Source organism: Epargyreus clarus, unplaced genomic scaffold (genome assembly GCF_041222505.1).
Source record: "Epargyreus clarus isolate Ecla_fem2 unplaced genomic scaffold, WU_Ecla_fem_2.2 ptg000007l, whole genome shotgun sequence".
NCBI classification, from domain to species: Eukaryota; Metazoa; Arthropoda; class Insecta; order Lepidoptera; family Hesperiidae; genus Epargyreus; species Epargyreus clarus.
In genome coordinates, this window is record NW_027332215.1 from 13609690 (window position 1) to 13633207 (window position 23518).

The 23518-nt window shown below is 34.4% G+C and overlaps 2 protein-coding genes across 2 annotated transcripts in view; both read right to left on the minus strand.

Annotated features, from left to right (window-relative positions):
* Positions 1 to 18810, minus strand: part of LanA (laminin subunit alpha) — a 54790-nt gene extending 35980 nt beyond the window's left edge. Inside the window, exons 1-19 of the mRNA XM_073074741.1 lie at positions 18576 to 18810; positions 15069 to 15215; positions 11103 to 11230; positions 10577 to 10685; positions 9969 to 10139; positions 9417 to 9633; positions 8859 to 9068; positions 8367 to 8560; positions 8009 to 8084; positions 7684 to 7821; positions 5987 to 6098; positions 5129 to 5304; positions 3575 to 3751; positions 2984 to 3106; positions 2553 to 2711; positions 2041 to 2294; positions 1610 to 1746; positions 1150 to 1288; positions 705 to 884 (exon numbers count right to left, since the gene is read on the minus strand). Of these exons, the coding sequence (XP_072930842.1) occupies positions 705 to 884; positions 1150 to 1288; positions 1610 to 1746; positions 2041 to 2294; positions 2553 to 2711; positions 2984 to 3106; positions 3575 to 3751; positions 5129 to 5304; positions 5987 to 6098; positions 7684 to 7821; positions 8009 to 8084; positions 8367 to 8560; positions 8859 to 9068; positions 9417 to 9633; positions 9969 to 10139; positions 10577 to 10685; positions 11103 to 11230; positions 15069 to 15215; positions 18576 to 18773 (3045 nt within the window). The 5' untranslated portion in view covers positions 18774 to 18810. The remainder of the gene's footprint in view (positions 1 to 704; positions 885 to 1149; positions 1289 to 1609; positions 1747 to 2040; positions 2295 to 2552; positions 2712 to 2983; positions 3107 to 3574; positions 3752 to 5128; positions 5305 to 5986; positions 6099 to 7683; positions 7822 to 8008; positions 8085 to 8366; positions 8561 to 8858; positions 9069 to 9416; positions 9634 to 9968; positions 10140 to 10576; positions 10686 to 11102; positions 11231 to 15068; positions 15216 to 18575) is intronic.
* A 421-nt stretch (positions 18811 to 19231) lies between these two features.
* LOC140743112 (uncharacterized) lies at positions 19232 to 21899 on the minus strand. Its single transcript, XM_073074172.1, has 2 exons — positions 21332 to 21899; positions 19232 to 19834 (listed from the first exon to the last, which is right to left on the minus strand). Exons 1-2 carry the CDS (start codon positions 21819 to 21821, stop codon positions 19233 to 19235), a joined length of 1092 nt encoding a protein of 363 aa, XP_072930273.1. The 5' UTR covers positions 21822 to 21899; the 3' UTR covers position 19232.
* Between the last annotated feature and the right edge of the window lie 1619 nt (positions 21900 to 23518).

The following is a 23518-nucleotide window of genomic DNA, read 5'->3' on the forward strand; positions in this document are numbered from 1 at the left end:
GATGAGTGTTTTTTTCTCATGGGAAAACAATTTGGTGCTTCAAACACAAAAGGTAATTGTTAATTGTTGTTAATTATAAGGTAACTATTTTGTAGATGGGTATTCGGTATTTCAAAAGGCACAACTTCAAAGGCATTGCATATTTCAAAAACTATATAAGTATAAAGTCCTTTTTAATCCTTGGATATTTTGTGACGGTAATGGCACGGCCGGATTTAAGGGAGGGCGACCGAGGCGACTGCCCCGGGGGGCCTCCACAAAAGAGGGGCCCCCACAATAGAGACGTCGGATTTTTTTAAATTCCGACTAGTAACTAGTAAAAAAAGATCTTTTCCTTTGATATTTTTTTCGCTGTTTTACCTTTATCTACAGTACTTTGTATAAACATGAATACTAGAAGAATCTACCTGCGTTTCACAATAAAATATTTATTGAAAAACTCAACTGAAAAATTGTTCATTTTATTCGAAAAATAATTTGGGGCCAGGGGGCATCCACTCCTTTGTTGCCCCAAGGCCTCTATACCTCTAAATTCGGCCCTGGATAATAGGTATGTAACGCTATCTAATATCAAAGGACGAAATTAAAAATTATCTTTTGTATCATTTCTTCAATTGAAACGTTTAAAAGCAACTACGCTGTAAGCTTCGTTATATTTATTACGTCAACAAAGTATAACTTCTTAGGTGATGATGATCATATACCTCTGCATCATCGATGTATTCGGTGGCTACGCCCTCGAGATCGGCTGTAGGTCTCCCTTCTAAGCTCGGGTAAGCAAAGTGTCTGCACAAAGCCTTGTCGCCGACAACACAAGGTTTGTCCACCAGTTTGGTTAACACCCTGGCCTCATAATAAGCTTCTGGAATGAGGACAAAATAATCCTGAAACAGAAAAAGTTATCATTAATATATATTTTTTTTATAAAATTGTAATGGCAAACGAACATGTAATCCACCTTTCTTACTTGAGGCTGGCACATCAGTGTGGCTACCCCTGTGGACTAATTCAGATAAGTATGTCTCCTTAAAGTGGTGGCCCTTCAAAGCCTTCAAAGCATTGGTGCCTTTCGAGTCAAACCACAAAGAGTTGTACCGGCCTTTTAATTAGATTCTTTATATAGAAAATAACTTGAGTAAATTTACTTACAATCATAACTTCCTTCGTTGTTTTTATAGTTACGGTCCAATTTCCTGCATTCATGACAAATGGAGCTGGTGCGTTCCCTTTCTCAAGCACCACAGTCACTAGTTGTGGTTGTATCGTAGGTCTCAGTGATACAGTGAATCTAAAATTATAAACTTATATATTAACTATTACAATTTAAAAAAAATGAGCTGCAAACAAATTGCAGGATATTTCTAACTCAGATATCTATTATAGTATATTTTTTTCCAATATAGGAGTAGCAGATGAGTATGTAGAACACCTGATGGTAAGTGGCTACTGCCACCCATGAACATCTGTAATCAAACTCAGGAAGCGGCGCCGGCCCTGTGGTCTAAGTTGGAATGCTTCAGAAAAGTATGTCTCCGTTAACACACGCATTAAACCAGACCACAGCAGCGCTTAATACTGCTATTAATTGCAATCAAATCAAATCAATTACCTTTGCTGTGTGTCGATGACACTCTCTGGTGTGATTATGATTGATGCTGTGATTGGATCGCGTAGTGGATTAGCGTACTTCAGCACCATTCGGTACAGCGATGATTTTGCAATATGTACGACGTTTATAACTTCATTCTGTAACAATATTTCCATTACTGTAAAGTAGGTACTTTTATAGCATAAATATTACAATTTTAGAATTTGTTATAATAGAAAGACATTTGCTATTTAATTAATCAACCAGACCGACGTGGTGGAGTGTTCATCATACCAGTCCCACGCGCAAAGGATGCCGAGTTCGATTCCCGGTCTGACATCTGAATAATGAATTTGGTTCAGGGTCTGGATATTAGCGTATTCATTCCTATGTGGGACAATGAGAGAAGAAGCTTATTCTTTAAATGAGTCAATCAAATTAAAATAGATTACCTGCAGCATGGAGAACACAACATAGCCTTTCCAGGAGTATCCAGGGAATACTTCATCTGAATTCCTATATCTGACGGGCCCGGACTGTGTAAGCCCTTCCTCTACTTCATACTGGAATTGGTGTAGGGTGGGGAAGTAGTGAGCTCGGATGGGGCGGTCGCAGCGTCTCCCCTCCACTCGAGAGTGGCAGGGACACTGTCCGGTCTCCTTGTCACAGTTGTTGTCGATAGACCCGCCAACATCGCAGTCACAAGCTGGTAAATCATATATTAGTTGGTTAATCACTATCTTGGTACACCTAAATACCTCATAAAGCAGAGAAAGTCAGAACAAGCTATACAAGGTACTACTAAGAACTATAGAAATAATCTTCTATAGGGAACATTGGAGAATATTAGAGGAACTTCCTAGACTTATAAAGTTATAAATTACAGTTTATAATCACTAAATTATTAAAAAAAATGCTATTATAATCCTAAATGAACCAAACAACATGATAGCTTAGAACTTACCAGTACATCCAAAGACATTGTCGGAATCCAACTTATAGAATCCATCCTGACATTGATCGCATTGTCTTTCCCCAACATGCATCTTGCATGTGCATTGACCACTTTTGGTGTTGCAAGGACCAAGCCCTCCAAGTGTACCAGGCAAGTAACAGTTGCATTCTAAAAAATTACCAAGTAAATTTAGTAACCACAAATTCTTATTTATATAAACATAACTCATTATCTTTTTCAGACCCTCTCTAGGGACAGTAATAAGGACTACTTTTGGATTTTTTTGCTTATTTTAGTTTCAATTATTTAATTTGTTAGGATATATTGTACATAGTAATAGATAGCTTGTACTTTTGTTTTCAGTTAAGTTATCTTATAAAAAATAAATATTTGGACTGATAATAATCAATGATTACAAGGGAAAGCCAGGTTGATGTTACCTTCGCAACCTTGAGGGTTATACTCTTGGAGATTCCAAAACAGAGGCTTGCAGTCATTGCAGATGCGGCCATGCGCTCGGTCTTTACACTGGCACAGTTCACCGGCCGGCACAGAGCCACAACCTGTAGAGAACATACATTAATACTAATAGTCAAACAATAATAAATAATCAATAGGGCATTGGAAAATATTTGTGTAAAGCTCAGCTATAATTTCACTTTGTTTTGTGGTTTATTAAGTCAAACTGATTATAGAGCCTAATGCTGTAACTAAACATGATATCCTAGTTGGTTTGAATCTGTGTTAAGATCTGTTGATGAATCTGCTATCTTTGTAACATAATAACAATCTGTTCACCAGAGGGCAAGCGGCTGCTTCTATCCGTGAATATGTATAGTCAATCCTAAAGACTAGGGTTCTGTTGTTGGAGTAGTCCTTGGATGCAATGTTGCCATAAGAACTATGTTGGAACACTTTACATATTGGTTTCTAACTTACCTCACTCATAAAATCAGAACACACTCATACAAGCAGCTTTTAACACTGCTGTTATAATGCCAAAATACTTATATAAAACAACATATTCTCACCGGCAAAGCTAGCAATGACTCCCCTTGGGTCGCAATTGCACTCCTCACATGCAGGATAGTTGTAGAACTGCTCTTTGCACTTGTCACACTTGGGCCCGTCAAAGTTGGATTTACAATGGCACTGTCCATTGTCATCACAACTGCGGCCAATTGTGCCAGACTCATCACAGTTACAGGCTGGAATACAATAACAATGAATAGGTATTATTCATTTTGCACTTTTTCTTATTTAGTTTGTTATTTGTAGGTTTGTGTTCATAATAAATACTCTATAGCAAATAATTAATTTCATTACAGAATAAGAGTTACAAGATGTAGTTTCTTTGGTTTGGATGAAGATGCCCTGAATATTTTTAGACATGTAAAAAAACTCTGTTATTAGAACTATGTGATAAGAATATTATCCCCGAGCATGGATTTCCTTTAGGATTAAGAAGCACTAAGTAATAGTCCACAATGCTGGCTAATTATGAATGGTATTATGGTTGGTATTAGGTATACTCAGGCAATTGGATTCCTTACAATGCATTGTTTACTGTTAAAACCGCTTAGTCGTTAAGGATTAGCCAAATTCTTAAAAATTGTACCCAAAAACACATCACATCACAAACTGTAATTTAAGTAGGTAGGTAAGTATAACAGGCTAGAAAGTAAAAAAGACTGGCCAGGAATACTGAGGTACCCTCGCTTATAATATAACCATACAGGCGGCGTAGTTGTTTACGCACAATTATCTTCGTAATACATTCGGCCTTGAGACTATTTATTTGGAGTACCTATATAGACGATTTGTGGTTGATTGAGCTTAATAAAAGTTTGAATTTGGAAAGTAAACTAATTAACTAATATAATAAAGTTAATTAGTTATAATAAAGTTAACTAATTTGGAAAGTCAATTTAGAATTAGTTTGATCGTATTACCATTTTAACCGATTTCTTTTTACATAGTATAGTTTACAATTACATAGTTTACATTTTTGACTTGACAGATTTGGGACGCTATAATGTTAATGTTACGTTACTACCACCTTACGTTACTACCTACGTATACCAAAAATGGCCGATACCAAAATGGCCATATATAATACGTTTATGAATTCATTAAAACAGTTTCCCAAAAAGTTTAAAGTAGCCAATTATCGTACATTTGCGTACGATAATGACTCGCAATCGTACATCGTACGGTGGTATCAAATTATCGTACGGTTGCCAACACTGGGCTATAATGACAATGACAAATTATATCAAGGTGCTGCCATTACGAGGGACCAGGGTTGCCAATCCTTATTTAACTATATCCTGTTTATGGAAATACCTGAGAGAAAATCGGGAACATTGTTTGTTAGGAAATTTTAAAGCATAGAAAATCTTTTATATTAATATTATGTGAAATTTTTAATTTAATTATTTTATAATTAATTCAAGTATCAAAAAGTTCATAAAATATTTTCTTTTAAGCTAAGAAAAGTTTGATCGATTTTTTTATTACTTATAGACAAATTCCCTATTAACTTATAAAAATCCTTAATAAAAAATATAGGCAACCATACTCACGTAAACAATCGGGGAATTTATAATATCCTGGGGAGCATTGGTCGCACTGTTTGCCCCCGAAGTTAGCGAGGCAGTTACATTTCCCGTCAGCCGAGCAGCTGGTGGATGTGGAGCCGGTTGGAGAACAGTTGCACGGGACACAGGATCGGTCTCTCCCTTTCACTTCCATGTAATACCTAAATAAAAAAAAATATAGTGAAATACAATATTTTCTTAGATAATTAATTATGTTGCACTGCCTTAACAATAGTTATGTGATTTGCTATAATATTGTTGGGGGTATCTCCAATGAAAGATTTGAATCCAGCCCGTTATTTTTAATTAACTTCAAGACCTCCACAAACATCGTCCTTGACATGCGGTTTCCCGCCATATTACACTTTTTTTTAATCATGAATACAGCTTTACAGCCAATTAAACATGAGGCCAGCATTATTTTTCGAGTGAAAGGTTTTAAACTAATTTTAATCAGGAGGCACGGCAGTGCCTCCGCCAAGTCTTTATATATTTTTATAATGTTGAACTAACGCAGTAGGGTATAATAATAAATGTGACCTTACAATATGAAATAGAAGCTAAACACGTAAGAAAATTATGTTTATTTTATTTTACATTTTTCAGGTTTCATCATCATGACGGCAACCTACCTATTACCTAGCTCTTGGCTACTTGCGCTACAAGTAGGTACCTACTGATATTTTCAAATTTTTCATTTTGAAAGGACAGGTTACAACACCTAAGTACAATAAGCAATTGCAAATGAATATCTATAATATTGTATATTATGCTCAGATCCAGTTGCTTCTGTACTGTCCTACAATGGCATACAAGTGGTAAGACAATTTATTTTCTATTTACCCGGCAATGCACTGATCACATCGTGGTCCTCCGAAGCCGGTTTTGCAAATGCATTGACCCGTGATGTCATCGCAAATGTTCGGTTGGGTGCCACTAATGTCGCAGTTGCAATCTGTGAATTATTCATAAACATAAGACAGAAATTTTCGATAAAATGAACATGTATTAGGTACGTAGGTACTTCCATTTCTCTAGAACAGCGTTTCCCAGCCTTTATCAGTCCACGGACCCTTAGGAAATCAAGCACAGTTTTCACGGACCCCTTTAATGAAATAAACGGCAAAAAAAAAACGGATTCGGTATTTATTTTTAGTTATTACAGATATATAAATATTGAAAAACCAATTTATATATATATTTTTTTTTATATATATTAATAATAGTGTTATACATCATTGGATGCATCTTCGTGTGCTTAGATCCCATTTTTCTAATAAAACTGGTTTGCTGATTTTTCGTTTTGCGGCCCTTTTGCACTTAATGAGCGATTTATGTATGGTTCAGAGATGACACCGTGGACCCACATACATATACTCGCGGACCCCCAGGGGTCCGTGGACCACAGGTTGGGAAACGCGGCTCTAGAACAGTAACAATCCAAAACTTTGCACTCAAATTTACTTACTACCTACCAACATTATTTGCATTTTTTAATCTCGTGGAAAGAAATTGAGTACTACTGTTAAAATTCGAACATTATGTATTTACTATGCTTCGAATTTGTACCTATAAGTATACAATAAATATGAGCATCCATATTGATAACCATTTATGGTGGAATACATATTCGGAATTATACACGTAAAAAACTCAATAAATTTTCTTTTGCCTTACATATGTTATCCAAGGTCGTGAACCAAAATGCTCTTATAACCGTATATCATAGTTTTGTATGTTCGACCCTCCGCTATGGAATAATGTTTTGGGGTAATAGTTCAAAGCGCAAAGAAATAATCAAAGCCCAAAAAAGTGCATTGGCGCCATTGCAAACATACCTAGCATAGAGAGTTGTAAGCCAAAGTTTAAATATTTTAAAATATTGACACTACTTGCACTATATATCTATGAAATAATTATATTTGTTAAAAGTAATCCTGACATATTTTTCAACTATTTAAAAAGTAATTGATATAAAATAAAGCTATCAGCTATCGCATGCAAAACAGCTTTAACTTCAAAGCGGGCTATAGACATTTACTTTTCTCTAAATTTTAAAGTGTTTTTTGTAGTTAGGCTACTCTGGTTCTAACAGCCTCAATTGAAGAATTTCTTACTGACGCCGATATATGACTTGTATGGTATTTAATAATAATTTGACACATGTAACGAATATATTAATCAATAATTCAATGATTTAATAATATTAATACTTAATTTAAATAATGATAATTACCCTTTTTTAATGATTTCTAATAGGACTAATAAATTATGTCATTTGTATACCTAAAACAGTCGAATATAGCGTACTTTATGTAACCATTTGAACACCTGTAAGACCTATATTCACAAATCAAATCATTTTTTTTTAATTCAAAATAGGTTCTTTACAGAACACTTTTTGAATGTCAATACAACTACCACAACTTCAAAAGGTGTTTCGTTATGGACAAGAAGTACAAATAAAGAAATTTGATATGATTTGGTTTCTTGAGTTGCAGGGGAGAGAAGTTATTCTATTTCAACGTTATTAAACTTACGTTTACAGGTGGGATAGTTGTAATACCCAGCTTCGCACTGGTTGCAAGTACGGCCGCTGTATTTGCTCTTACACGTGCAGTTACCGCTCACCTTGTCGCACACTTGCGATACGGAACCAACGGAGTTACACTCGCAATCTGAAAGTGAAAATATTTTTGAAAAAAAAAAACTGTACGCATTTTTTACAGCTTTCAATAAACTTTTAAATTAAAATTCGTATTTTAATTAAAAAATAAATTATCATTTATTTCAGATTTTACATGAATAGGGATAAAATTATTCTGATTACATATAAAAGGACGAATATACAAAATAGTTGGTTACTTTTGCATTCAGGCGAATAGTATCCATCTTGGCATACTTCACAAGACTTGCCACCGTAGTTAAACTTGCAGGGACACTGAAAAATAATGGTTATTTAAATAATGCGTGTTAAGTGTTTTAATATGTACCTAACTACTTATTTATTTCGTAGTAAGAGTAATTTAATAGCTTTTTACAACTCCGACTTTGTTAAAAATCCAAAGTATGAGGTACGTATATAATTAACGCAATAATACGGATTATATTCATGACCATCATAAACAATATAAGTTTTTATAAAAGATTTTTTTGGTTTGACGCTTTTTTAAAGTTAAGTACTTAAATTTACAACGTCATGTATTAATATGTAAATACGTACTAATCCATCAGTCGGGGTACAATGCTGTCCTTCAGTTCCGTTCAGGTTGCAAGTGCAGGGCTTGCAGTTGGGATAGTCAAAGTATCCATACGCACAAGAATCGCAGTTAGGTGGGTTGAACTCCGGCCGACACTCGCAACGACCGGTCTCCTCCTCACAGTTACCCGTTGAATAGTGTAAGTCACAGTTGCAAGCTGCAAATGATATATTGCATTAAATTATGTAGAAGTGAGCCCTAACTCTAAATATTTCGTAGATCACTGAAAATTAAGAAATTACTCGTAAAATTAGACGCATTGTTAAGATTAAGTCTACATTTAAATCACCCTTTTAAACCGTTAAAACAAATTTTAAATTCTCAAGTATTTATATATTTTTTCATTAAAATATTGCATAAGTTCCTATTGGAAAACACAATAGCTTGTCATAATAATATATTATAATTATTTATACAAAATAAGGAACAATAACTAAGTAATTAAATATACTTACGTTTACAGACATCAATTTCATCCCACCTCTTGCCATAAGGGCGGTAGTACGTTGGGTTGCACTTATTGCAGTTGATGCCCTCTGTGTTATGTTGACAGTTCTTACAGACGCCTCCACCTTCGTAGCGACCATGAATGTCGAGGGACAGGCGTTTCTCGTCTATCTCTGGGTCGTACTCGCATTCCGTTGTGTGGTTGTGGCAATTACACGCTGTGGGCAAGCAAAAATAATGACGATGGGAGAATAAATGTTGTGAATTTCAGATACTTATATTGACCTACAATACAATACAAGTAAGGTAAGTCTTGATTGTGTTATAAATGATTGTGTTTACCTTCATTATCTTAGATAGGTATAATAAATTTGTACAAGAGGCGGTCTATTCATTAAATAGCAATCTAGACATTCTAGACCGTTGTACAGTGAGGGTAGATAATAAAATGCCAATTTTACGACGGCAAAAAATCTTATCTGTAGCGACTTGACTACTTGTAACGCGCAATTGGATATTGAAAAGGAGTAAAAAGTGTTATAATAAAAAAGTGCCGTGAAACTAACGTTCGCAGGCAAATCGATCCCAGTTCTCCGATATTCTCCATTTCTTCTGTTCGAATCCCTTGCAACACGTTGCACACTGCGGCCCGCACGTGTTGTGTTGGCAGCGGCACACGAGGATGCTGGAATCGCTCTCGGGATCAGCTGGATCGCACGTGTCCGCGTGCCCGTTGCACATGCATCGACCACCGATACTGATGTCTTTAATACTGTAGAAATACTGTAAAGAACGCATCATTTATTACAATTTTCGTGATAGCTGGGGATTGATAGGTACTTGCAATTCTAAGAGTAAGAGTTAACAAGGAAGGTGAACTATATTAAGAAATTTTTGTAAAAAACTATCTAGGACGATCTTGAAAAGACATATGTAGATGGATTTATTGCATGGCTTTAATTTTGGAAAAAAAAGTGAATGACTGAAAACGGTCAACAAAAAAAATAAGATATCGTTTCTCTCGATCTTAAGATTTCAAAATTGATAAAAAGTTAAGGAATCTTTTCAACTCATACATTTTTTTTGCTTGTATAATATAATAAAATGTTGGTACTCACTCTTCTTGTGACGGTGTGGTCCTGTCGGGCCACTGACATGAGATGTCCTAGCAAATTCTTGGTCCTAAGTAAGCGTAACCTAACATTCGTAGCTCTGGTCCATTCTTGTAATACTGATGAGTTGAAATATTTGTTCGCTGACGGTCGATTGTTTAGCAAAGAAATGGGGATCTGAAATTTCATAAATTATAAATTAGTTACGTAAATTATGTACGTACCTACAAACTTACAAGATATTTTATAATAGGAAAGTAGCAAACGAGAATGCTGTCTACTAAATGGTTTGTAACTACTCTCGCTTATGGACAATTGAACGAACTCCCTTAGGTACCACACCCTTCAAACCGCAATACAGCAGTATTTTTGTGGCTGTAGTGCCTCCCGGATTGATTCTTAGAGGTAATCCTCTCCAATAAACAATGTGGGTAGAATTTATTTTAAAAATAATTATATAGATATATAATTTTATTTTAAAAATAATTATATAGATATATAATAATTTAGATGATCACTTTAAAAACTACAGCCATAATTGTTTGCATAAATTGCACCCAGAAATTGCATACATACATTATTTGCTGTGTTATTCTCCACATGTTATTGCTTACCTCTCCTCCCTCAAGGGGCACTATTTTAGAGTATTCAGTGCTGCAAATAACGGAATCGTCTCTTGTGATGGGCAGCAAACTTTCCTTTCCAAAGAATCTTTCACAATCCCTGGAAAAATAATATGCACGCATAAAATATCTTATATATAAAATCCTCGTGTCACAATGTTAGTTACCGTACTCCTCCGAGATGGCTCATCAAATTTTATATGCATATTCAGTAGTTCTGAGAATCTACTTTTCATACCCCTTAGTGATTAGGGTTGTCACCGTTAACATTTTTTTATTTATATGGCAACACAACGTTTGCCGGGTCAGCTAGTAATCTATAATAATACATTTTGCCTTTAATGTATAATTTTACAATGTGAACAAAAAATAACAACATATTTCATATAAATAGTTTGTAACATATTGTAATCCAAAATCTTTATTCGAATTTATATCTATTTGTTGTTATATATTTTTCTTACTTTACTGTAGAAAATAGAAAAAGTAACATCAATATAGAGTGTTAAAAACTTACTGCGGAGAATCTGAGAAGTATTGCCACGGCTTGTAAGTCTTGCCGTAGTCAGTGGATTTCTCCAAAACCCATAGCCCAGGGCGGGGAGAGTTGCCCATCCTCACGAATACGTAGGCCACGTGGAATTCCTACGAACAAACCGATATAATTACTGGTAGTAATGAAATGAGTAAAAGCCTAACTAATGGGTAAGAAACTCGGCCTCTCGAATGAGGGGTACGGTTCAAATTCCAGGGACGCAGTTCTGATTTTTCAAAGTTATGTGCGTTTAGAAATTAATTATCACTTAAAACGGGGAAGGAAAATATCGTGAGGATCCTGCATTCCTGAAAAATCTCAAAGGTCGTCTCACAATACGCATTATGCCAGTGCGGTGATCTATGATCTAACCCTTCTCATTCTGAGATGAGATCCGTGCTCAGTCGTGTTACAGTAATGGATTGATGATGAATTAAGTACTTAAACAATGTGAGTGAGGGCATTACATACAAGTAAATCTATTCATATACAAAACAAGCCGCATCGTGGCTTTTATCGATCATTATTTTAGAATGAGTGTTAACGAAAAAGTGTTGTGCGACGTGATCTAAATTTTGCGATGATTCTTAAAGTTAGATTTACGTATTTATAATTTGGATGTATCTAATCGTCATTCTATGTTCTGACCTCGCCCTTTCATAGTTTCATAAAAACCGTTTATTATCGTGTGCCACGCTATCAACGCCTACTCCGTCCTGTCCTGTGCCACTGAACGACATGCTATTAACGAAGATATTTGATTTTTTCTAAATAATAATATAGTATTAATAGAAAAAAATCATGCAACCTTGCCGCCCTGCATCACCCACAGTTACAATACCTTACGTAACATTAGCACTGACTTTAAACCAGGACACTGCATCCTTAAATGCTGATTAAATTGTACTAAAATTGTTCATATTAAGTAGGTAGTTCTTTATTTTACAGATATTTTTAATTAAATCAAATTTAACATTAATGATAGTTAAATAGGCTTTTCTTGGTAGGTATATTGGAATATTTAACGGCTAAAACGTCGTAAGTTTTTGTTTTTTTGTTGGTTAAAAAAGTTTTAGGATATACAATAGGACATATACGAACAGGCTAATAAGGATATTAGGATTATTCATAGTTGAACAGACGTAACTCTTCTTGGTAGTTATGTCGAAATATTTTACGGCAATAACTTTATAAGGTTTAGGATATATAGGGCATTTACCAATATGCTAATAATGATATTATGATAATTCATAGTTGAATAGACTTAATTCTTCTTGGTAGTTATATCGAAATATTTTACGGTGAAAACGTTGCAAGACGTAGAATGTTTTTGTGGTAATATTTGCATTTAAGTAATACTCAGATTTCATAACATACCATACCTCTGATGACGTATTATTTTAAGAGATCACAAGGCTTTGTGTCCACGCTTGATCTTAATCTTGATACGGAGAATTGGTGTATAGGTTTCTAATTAAGTAAACGTAACCATTTTGGTTGCGTCTTATAAAAACAGAATGAGTAGGTACTTATACGGATAAGTAGTAGCGCTAATAAACTAAGATACACATATATTGTAACTAAACCGATTGCCAAAAATTTTTTGCATCAGCGACCAAAAGTTTTTGCTAAGTAGACCAGAACTTCAATAAATGATTTTAGTCAGAAACATAATCCCCTTTTATAAACTTCCATCGGAATGCTTTTAATTCATCGAAAAAAAATAATTCTTTGTTAACTCGTAAGTATTTATTTGATTCGCTTATAAGCCAATATTCCTTAGCGTATGTTCTTAGAATCTTAAAGTTACTGGAAATTGTGATATATATTATAACTAGTATTCTAGTTCTTTTGAAGTAATCTGGGAATCGCAAGAGGGTGTTTATAAAATAACTCTCCTTCGAATCCGTAAATGCATTGCCGAATCTCAATAGATACCAATGTATCGCACATACCATCGGGCAACGGTAACTACTTTTCATCAGGCCCATAAGCACACGATATAGGTACATAAAGTAATTATTTCAAAGACTACCTATATTGTACTTTAAGGTAGTATTTTCGCAGTAGCAACTTTTTTATTCATGATTTTTCGCACAGCTTTTCATGGTTTGGTCTTTTCTGGTACCAATTTCAAAGATATTGATACATATCCACGTTATACATACGCATCAGCAATGAAAAATCAGCTCTTATGATATCTATTTATTGACAAAATAAAGACGAAAGATGTTATGATCTCATCTTTAACTCCTTAGCACATGTGTTGTTTTCATGAACAAAATAGAGTGCGATTTTCTATCTTATTTGGTGACAATCTGTGCCATATTTTTTTTTATATAATTCGTACTTAATTTGTAAAGCGTTTAAAATAACAAATTCTCAGTGACTGGTGTATTGTTTATAGATATTTTTTTTTTATAATATAAGAGTAGCAGACGAGCATGCAGTCCACCTGATGGTCAGTGGCTACTGCCGCCCATGGACATCTGTAGTCAAACCCCAGATAGGATTAGATATTCCTACCTGAGGTCGGCCACAGATGCGCCGCTACCCCTGAGGACTAAGCTGGAACGCCTCGGAAAAGTCTGTCTCCCTTACCACACCCTTCAAACCGGAACACAGCAGCGCTTAACACTGCTGTTATTAGGTAGAAATAGGTGTGGCGATGGTGCCGCCGGAGTCGAACCACAAAGGGTTCTACCACCTTCATTAGTTCTTCTTAATCAATCAGTGGGAACTATTGTGTTACTATAATGTACACAAAGGTGTTGAGATTTGTTGATTGTGTATTTACAGGCTAAATACAAAGTCGCATTGCAATATAGTTTCACATTTACATCTACAAGCATCATTTCTATACAAAACACGATCGCGTGTCAAATGTCGCTAAGCTAGCATATATTTACGAAAAAGTAACCAAACGTGCTGTATTATTTAATCGTAATAAGTATAAATAAAATGAAAAAAAAAAAGAGCTAAAATCTTAATTTAGTGCACCACCACTTCCTTGTTCTAAATGTAAAGTTTCATCTCGTCTAGGAGAACGCGGATCTATAATTAATTTAATGTCCCTAACGCTGTTTATGTGAAGTAACGTGGAGGTCGATGCACTTTGGGTGGCATAATAGGATTATTTCGGGAATCGGGTTGTGGACGTCCGCATTACACATAGATGCGTGAACATAAAGTCTGGCATGATATCTAAGTACCTAATCCAATTATTATCCAATAACATTTATTTCATTTTAATCAACTCGGTATAAGTTTAGTTTCAGACACACTCAGATAGTTCCAAGAAAAGTAGAGTTCTAAATATGTGTTGCATCGCTGTGGTGATGATGATATTAATGTAAGCGTGATGTCTTTACTTTAAAACTATTAAATTGGTGTATGCATAGATGTCTTACGTCCTTTAGTAATAATCAATTTTAACCAATGTTTGTCTTACAAAGTTAGAAAGTAAATTGTGCCTAATGTAAAGTCAATTTTGACAATTAAACCAAAAACGGAACTGTGGTAGGCAAAAATTGCTTATGATAGATTATTACTAAAGGGCGTTAGGATGTCGTGGTGTAAAGTAGGTTTACGTGTATGCATTTCGAGAACCCATTGTTGTCCCACTGCTGAGCACGGGTCTACTCTCGAACTGAGAGCGCCAAATGATAAGTATGAATTGGCTGAGTTGGGTAAACTCAGCCAAGCCTTTAAGACTTTTAAGTCTCTCAGGCCTGTATGTTTCCTCATGATGTTTTACTTCACCGTTGAAAAAGAAAACCAATATTAACTTCTAAAACGTACATTATTTTGAAAAATAAAAATTGTGTGGGGTTTGAATCTCGATCCCCAATTGAGCGGTAGAGTTTCAGTCACTACTTACTGAACATTGTACCTATAATTAACAAAACTGCAAAACTAAAGATGCACTCCTACGGAGGTCTTTCTTACCTGTCCGAGATCAATGGTCAAGTAGATCTCGTTGTACTTCATGCCCCTGGAGAGCGGGGGGCTCTGCCACCAGGTCTCCATGCCGTCCACCGCGTACTCAGGGGGATGCTTTTTAGCCTCATTGTTCATATCACATATGTCGCAAACCTGGAGAAAAGGAAATCAATGATGTAATGTCATTATAAGCAAACTTAAGCCTACAGACTTAAGCCCTTAAGCCTACTTGTTCTATATACATAACATTACAATGTAGTGATACTTTGTTTATGATATATCAAAGATAGTTTTACTAAGCCAATTGACTGGGTGTAATAACAGATTTGAATTTAAATAGGCTATATTAAGTTCCTACAAATTCTATAGTAATATAGAGATATCTCTACTAGGGGGTGTTAGGTCTCTAGTAGTGACAGGTGCAGACGGACTCATTTGAAAAACATTAAGAAGAATATAAACATATAATAAAGCGTATCATAATAAAGGCTACCTATATATCTATAGCCTATCTAGATCCTTTTATCACGCCCAATTATTTCAATGAGGTAGTAGATACCTATCGATTTGAAAAATTCGATACCATGAGTCCATTCTTTTCTTAGAAAAAATAAAACTGATTAAAGTTTACGACTTATCAAGGCGGATATCCTGTGACTATTTTCCGGCACCAGCGTAAAGCCCTAGTTATTAATAAATAATAAAGTGCTTGTCGAGAATAAACTAACGTGGACTAATACGATAGGTGACGAAGCACATGTTGACTAGGTTAGGGATGCTGCGATTTGTGAATTCTTCACTAGTACCACATGTCACCGGTAAAAAAAAAAATATTGACTATGAAGTAGGTACTTTACTTCAAAAACAAAATACATTCTGTAGCTTCGTGACTCATATGTATCAAATCCTAAATAATTACTATCTTTGTCACTCATCAAAATCATCAATGAGTTAAACATCTGTTGAGCACATTGTGACTGCTTACAAAAAATGCGAAAGTAAATAAAGACATAAACATTAGGCACCGTGCATAATGGCCCGACAAAATAGAACTCGTCAATGTAAGAGTATAATGTTACATGATTATGGGAACCAGTAAAAGCAAAAGGTCCATTTTAAACACCCAATAAATCCGTCCATTCATACTTTTTCTTTTGAGACGACCAAATAGCATGCGCCGACAAAAAACATATTCAAATTTGGCAGCCATTGAACGGGATTCAAGTGAAACAAAAGAACGCTTCGAAGTTGGGATGCGCAAACGCATTTGGCTTCCACATGTCCGCAAAAACGCCACGAGACGAACCGATGATGCTCGAAGTTCGTCGAAAATTAACGAAGGATCCTACGCCTCGTGAACAATTTGTCTTGTCAGGCTTTTTGATCGTGTTTCAAGTTTTGATTTCAAACAAGGAATGTTAGTTGGGAGTTACATCATAAATTAAATTAATTCGCGCAGTTTATAAATGAAATTTGTTTTGCATCTGATTACGGATTATTTATAAAATATTATTTACAACAACTTCAGTTTATCCTGAATAGCTGATCGTCGGAAGAACATAACACAAGAAATATGTGTAGTTGTCCAATAATAATTGTAACTACAAATTATAAGCACATGAATGCTAAATGTCCTAAAAATACAAGTCATTAGCCGACTTCTGAATGATTCTGATAAGAGAAGTGTAACGGCCGGCAGTTTTGTATGTTATTTAATCACATTACGACCTCCTGAACTTACTTATCTTAGAGGATGTTAATTAACTTTTAACGTTGTATAAAAAAGGCCTACTGTACTATTTTAAATTAACTTTAATTTTTAGATGGTGTAATTAGTTTAAACAACGCCGCCCAAATGTATTATTATTAAATTAAAGCTTAAATTTATGACTATTTAGCAATTTATGTTAGATTTTCTACCTATATATAGCTATATTGTAAGAATGTAAAGTACCTTAAAAAGCCCTGTAAAGTACCCTAAAAGCTAATAAGGATTTTGTTATAATGTAGAGCAGGGTGTATGTCCTCTACGCAGCACCGAGGACGGCCACCCGGGAGGTTTTAGTGCGGTAAGGGTCCCATAACCCTGTGTCGCTCCTGCGGCAACGGGTACCTTTTGAAGGTTTCTCCGTCGTGACCAAAAAAAAGGTAGAGTTTATGATAACAGTTCATCAACTTTTAATATGAATATTTTAGAGCGGTATACCATAATAGACTAAGTAGTTCATTAGAAATTTTCGTAATTGTGGCATCGAACCCTTATCTCTGGGATGGTGTGGCAACAGGACGCGAGATAAGGCCTATCGCGCTCCCGTTTATCTGCCAGTAGAGATGACGGCGGCGAGAAACGATTTTGTTATTCTTTTACATTTACAACATTACAATTACAGTTTACTATTGTATTAAATTGTTATTTTTATATTAATACAACTCGTATTGCTTTATCATATTAATAATAATATTTTGCTACGAGTATGTTTGTATGTAATAGGTGTAAACTCTTCTTATTCTGGGAGGATACGTGACGTTGACTGTTTAGGTATTTAAGTCTGGGCTATTTTATTAGATTATGCATGATATGCATTTTGCATATTGTTAGTATATGCCAAATAATACACTCACATATACATAAACATTATAAACACAAAGACGAGAGCACAAGTACTTGTACAAGCTTTTTTGAATTGTTTAGTTTATATTTTATTATGGAAAGCTTACTAAAAATGAAACACAAACATTTCAATAAATTATAAATCAAATTTTCAAAATGTTCAATTTGTTTACCTCATACTTTAATGTAAGCTTTTTAATAAATCTTGCTTTTTATATGTTTTATAATTATTTCATTAGCAAGTAATAGGTTTATAGACAATTTAAACTTTTATAGTTAGTAGACTTTTACAGTCAACAAAATATAGAAGGTATGTGTACATACACTTATAACTAGAAGACATGCTGCATATGCAAGTATTTTTGCAACATAATTACTCCTCTGCAAATAGCTAATTAGAAGTTTTGGTTACAATAGCAAAACGGTTTGTATGCTCAGTTTATTCACCATCAATAGTAACTAATATTAAAAAGGCGAATATTTGTTTGTTTGCTACATTTTTACAGTGTATATTATTTTTACAATAACAAATAGTTATTTGGTTGTTGACTGTAGATTTATAGATTAGTAGAGCTGATTACTTTAGGTTAAATTTAATCATAATGGTTTGCCCTTTTCTATTGATTGATTAAAATAAGCAATGTACAATGTACAATAAATTGGAGATAAAATAGTATAAAATATTATATATCTATTAGTAGTAGTTAGTTATTACAACTCCTGTAAAATATCCTTAAACATTATTATACTTTAAGATAAATTCAGACAGGGAAAATTGCAGTCGGAACTTTGTAAAATTTACATAGAGTTAATCATAGCTCGTAATGCAATTAATATACTTAATGGTAACGTAGAGAGTATTTACATTAGTATTAAATTATAGTGATGATATAAAATTTTACCTGTCCTTGAATAACATGTTCATCGTGGTCGGCATTGGCGCCGGCCAGCTTGCAGTACAGCTCGGGTCCTTCATCACCACAGGTAGCGGTCGCTGTAATTTTCTTTCCGAGCGCTAAGTTAAAATATGGCGGTGTCAATATTTCTGCGCACGCGACGCTCAAGTATAGTAGGAGCGCGACAACCACCGGGCGCGCCATGTTGCGCGCGCGGCGTCCTGTCGCAGAGTGGCGTTGCACCCGCTGGCCGCTCGCTTGCCACCCAGCGATAACGCTACGCCTCAGGCCTCAAGGGTAGTGGACAGCGGAGCTTATTTGGTTAAATTCACAGGACCCAACCTGTTCCTATAATTGTTATGTCGTTAACTGTTGGGCCCCTTGATTTTGATTCAATATTTAATTACAGTCGTAGATATCTACTTAAGCCGCCTGCGGTAAGTTTTTAGCTTTAAGTATACTTTTGCCCTCTATTTTAACTAACTTCGAGCTGTCACCTAACATTCGTGAGTGTCTTAAAAATGTTTTGCAGGTGTTCTTTAGAGAAAATAAGGAGATAAATAAGAGATTTGTTATCAAATCCAACCTTCAAATCTTTTATGATTTTCTCTACAGCTAATGGGATAATTTACAGAGTAGGTAATAAATTATAACAGTATATTTTCAGACGTATATTGTATAAGAAAACGCCATTGATGTATAAAATAATATGATTTTATAAAGATTTAATTGAAATAAATTAGATGTGTTGTTGCAGTAGTTTCCTTTACATACGCAAACATGATAGCGGACGAACAAAGAGATTGCCCTGTTGAATGGTGTCAGTGAAGCGACGGGGCTAAACACGCACCCATCGTCTACGTCGACTAGCATTTTTTCTAAACTAGCCAGCCGGTGAGAGGCATAACTCATACCCCTCATTGGTTCTTTGGTTCGGCAACCGCGTTCGTTGTATTCGATACCAACGTCTAGGAATCTTTTGAAACATCCTCCTATGTAGTTTGGGCCGTAATGTCTGTTTCTGATTCGTCTAGTTGTGCTGTCTTGAATACACTTAACTTTGTAACGTCGTTTTAATTTACTGTATCGGTGGTCATCACTCTCGAACGCGTGATAGCAGCCCGGCATCACGGGTATACCTTTTTGGTTCAAACCGCACATGAAACAAGACGACTTGACAATATCGTGATGTTGTGATGTCGCTTGCGTAGTTGTCTCGTTAGTTTCAGTTGGCTCAGTAGGCTTCCAAGGCAATAAAGCGTCGTCTGATATTATAAGAAAATAAAGTTACATACTTAATTGAAATAAACAGGTAACTAAAATGTTGTATTATAATAACTACTTGCAAATCTAAGCATGGTCTTCTGGAGGATTTTTAAGACTTCATGGGGAATTTTAAGAATTAATTGTTAAGTACATTTTTCCCATTGATTTCAAGTTAAGCTATTTTTACCCGACTGCCAAGGAAGGATTATGTTTTTCGCGCGTATCTTGTATGTTTGTCTTTCTTTATTTGGTCGGATCTAAAAAACGGCTAGATGAATGTCGACAATTAAGGTGTCATTATATTCATCTCAATGACCCGAGTGTCCTTAGATGGATGTTAGAAACATAAATTCAAAATGGCGGATTTTTGGCGCGAAATACTAACACATTTAAAAAAAAAAGTTAACCGAACCTATCGAGTAGGGTATCAAATGAAAGGAAATTAAACGGAGATTATAAAAAACATATTTGTATAAATATAAAGCAGCAAGGTGACTGACTGACTGACATAATAAATTACTTTTTAATTTTTCCGAAATCAACGTACAGTCAAAACCGATCAACTTAGAGATCTGAAATTTTGCACATGGGTTCCCTGTATAGCGTAAATAAGTACTAAGAAATGCCTTTTGGAAATTCTACCCCTAAGAGGATAAAATAGGGGAGGACAGTATTTTTGAAATCCTTTAATTTTGTAACGACTACTATAAAATTTAGTTTTTGGATTTCTGGATAGGAACAAGGACACACCTATTTATCTCCTTCCGAAAAATTTGGGTTAACTCATTTGAACAACCGCCAATTTTGAAGCAAACACTATGAAATTTTGTATCTGGCTTGTTGGATAAAATAATGAAATTCTAGCCCTAACGAGGTAAAATAATGACTGGAACTTTGAATTACTAAGTTATATATTCTATAGAGCGTAAATGGTGGATATTTTTCCGAAATAGTAGGTAACACGTTACAAAAAAAGTTAACCAAACCTTTCGAGTGGGGTATCAAAATAAAGGAAATTAAAAGGAGATTACAAATACTTATATACATATTTAATATATTACATATTTAATATATATTTGGCTTTCTGGATAAAGATAATGAAACGCCTATTTCACTGTTTTTGGAAATTTTATTTCAGCCTTTTTAGTGCAGACGGGTTTTTGATTTTTTAATAAAAAAATGTTTATGTAATAACATTATTACATAAACATTTATGTAAATAAACATGAACAGACTCATCAATTTGTAATTATTTGTCGAAGTTTAATATGTATTAGGATGTTTTTGGCATTTTATGACGTCATGAATAGCAATGTTGAGCGGTGGGATAAGACACGAAACACTCCAAGTCAGTTCTTAGAATTAGCAACGCATCTGTGGTCTGCGGTGTGGAGTGCTAATATTTAGGGTTAAAATGTTCGGTGGCTCCTGTCACTACTTATCAGGTGTATTTTGAAATGAATTAAAAATATTTAAGTAGAATTCAAAAGGTTTACCTAATTCTGCCTGCAATTTGGAAATAAATTTTGGTGGGAAGTATGATGGCCATGTCCTTTTCTTTTGTTTCGTTGCAACAGTCGTTGTTTGAAATCGTGTTGGTACGAATGGCCTGGTCATCCATTTGTCTATATCGTAATAATAGAATGGAACTTCAGTATTAAAAGTCCGTTTTTGAATTTTTGGCCTTACTGTGACCTTTGTGGCTTCAGTAACGGTTGGCGTTTGATTGTGTGTTTTCACTGTAATATAATCTTCTTGCAAGGGCTTGTGATATAGTTCATCTGATATGGCTGTAGGGTAACTACTTTCCGGCGACAGCTCTTCGTGGATGTAGTCCATATCCTCAACAATGAAGTCTTTCGTTGTGAGTGGTAAAAATTCATATCGACTTTTCAGACGAGATAGGAAAGATCCGTTCACTTGTAAACACCATGTAACAAGAATATATTTTTTAATAATAACATTTATGTCGGGATTTAGTTTCATAAGAGATTATCAAAGTATGTCATCAAAAATATGTTATTTCTGTCAATTATTTTTGACATAATCATTTCTCTTTTTCTTTAAACGTCGAATGTCGAACTTCTGTCATATAAGGAGTTTTAAGGCCCATTCACATCAGGTTGGCCAGACTGTTTTTTCGTCGACTGATAGATGTTATATGTTCACATAAGCGACAAAAGCGCGTTCTGTTGATTGTGATTAAAATGTGAATCACAGATAGTGAAGATCTGTCAGTCGGCAAATAGTAAAACCGTCGAGACGACCTAATGTGAAGAGCCCTAAAGTTTTCTTAACAAATAAAAACCATATTATATCAGCCGTACAAAAATAAATAATGTTTTTTTATCATTTATAATTTTTCTCTGCCTTTACTTTATAAATAAAAATTTTATAATTTTTGATATAGCATAGCACCCCTAATAGACCAGGGTCGATAATTTTTAAAACCAATTAAAATCGTAGTAGGATGAAACCCATTAGAAAAGGAGGGGAATATTATAAAAATGAAGGGAAAACTAATTTACGGGCGATCTGAGGTCGGGGAGGGGATGGGGGTGAGTTTTTAAGGGTAAAAAACGGTTTTTCTTGATTTCCGGCAAAACTAAAAGTCCTATCGAAAAAAGTCAAATGGCAAAGTTGTAGGTAATAAAAAGATCTAAAACTTTTGTATTTACACTTTTTTCACATAACCTCAAAATTTATGTGAAAAATTCAAAAAACCAAGTTTTTGGTTTTTTATTTTTATCTTTTACAAAAAAAATTTTTTTTAACGAAATTTGGCGAAAACTTACCTTTTTATGTCCCAAATACGCTGTAATTTATTTGATTAAAAATATTTATTTTTTCACCTTATTTTGAATTAATATCGAAAAAACACCCTAATTTTAAATCGAAAACTCACCCGTCAAAATATCAGCTTTTTTCAAAAAGTTGGTATGTTTTCTGTTCGTTGAAATCTCTACTTTTTGATGGTGAAAAAAAAATATATTTTACTATAGTAAATCTTCTCAGAAAATGCAAAAAATAAAAAAAAAACTCGAATTCGAATTTTTTTTTTTAATTATTATAAATAATTTCATTTAAAAAATGTGATTGCTGCAATTTGTTTCAATTAAAAAGTTGATTTATTTAATGCTAATTACATTTATGTCATAGAAAATCTCATTATATAAAAATATAAACGTAAATCGTACAATTAAATGTAGATACTTTATTCTGATTACGTTATTCATTACAATAGTTTTAACACATTCATCTTATGATTCATAAATACCTTATCTTCAATTCTAATCACTTATCCATTAGTTTTTGTTTTTTTGACGGCGTTTCTTCATCGCTAGATTCGTCAAACATCTCCGATTCTAGTAGATCTTCGAAATCTTCATGACTATTACCTTCTTCCTCTCCAACATTATTTCCAGACTGCGTTGGTTCTTCATCCACAATTTCTTCTGAATCATTAACTTCTTCGTAGGTTTCTTCTTCAATATTGGAGCAATTTTCAGAACCATGACAGTTTGAACATAAATTTGTGCATTTTAAACCATGTTTTCGGCAACCACATTTTAAACTGTTACATCCAGTTTCACAGCTGCAGCAAATAGTTTTGAGCAATATTTCCGGAATTAATTTTCATTATCTGAGAAGATTTACTAACATATTTTTTTTTTTCACCATCA

What these genes read in the sequence shown, in the direction of transcription:
- LOC140743112 (XM_073074172.1), bottom strand. Translation starts at nt 21,821, where the DNA reads ATGAAACTAAATCCCGACATAAATGTTATTATTAAAAAATATATTCTT. An exon ending in CAAATTGCAGGCAGAATTAG is followed by an intron (nt 19,835 to 21,331) that starts GTAAACCTTTTG and finishes TTATAATATCAG; the next exon opens with ACGACGCTTTATTGCCTTGG.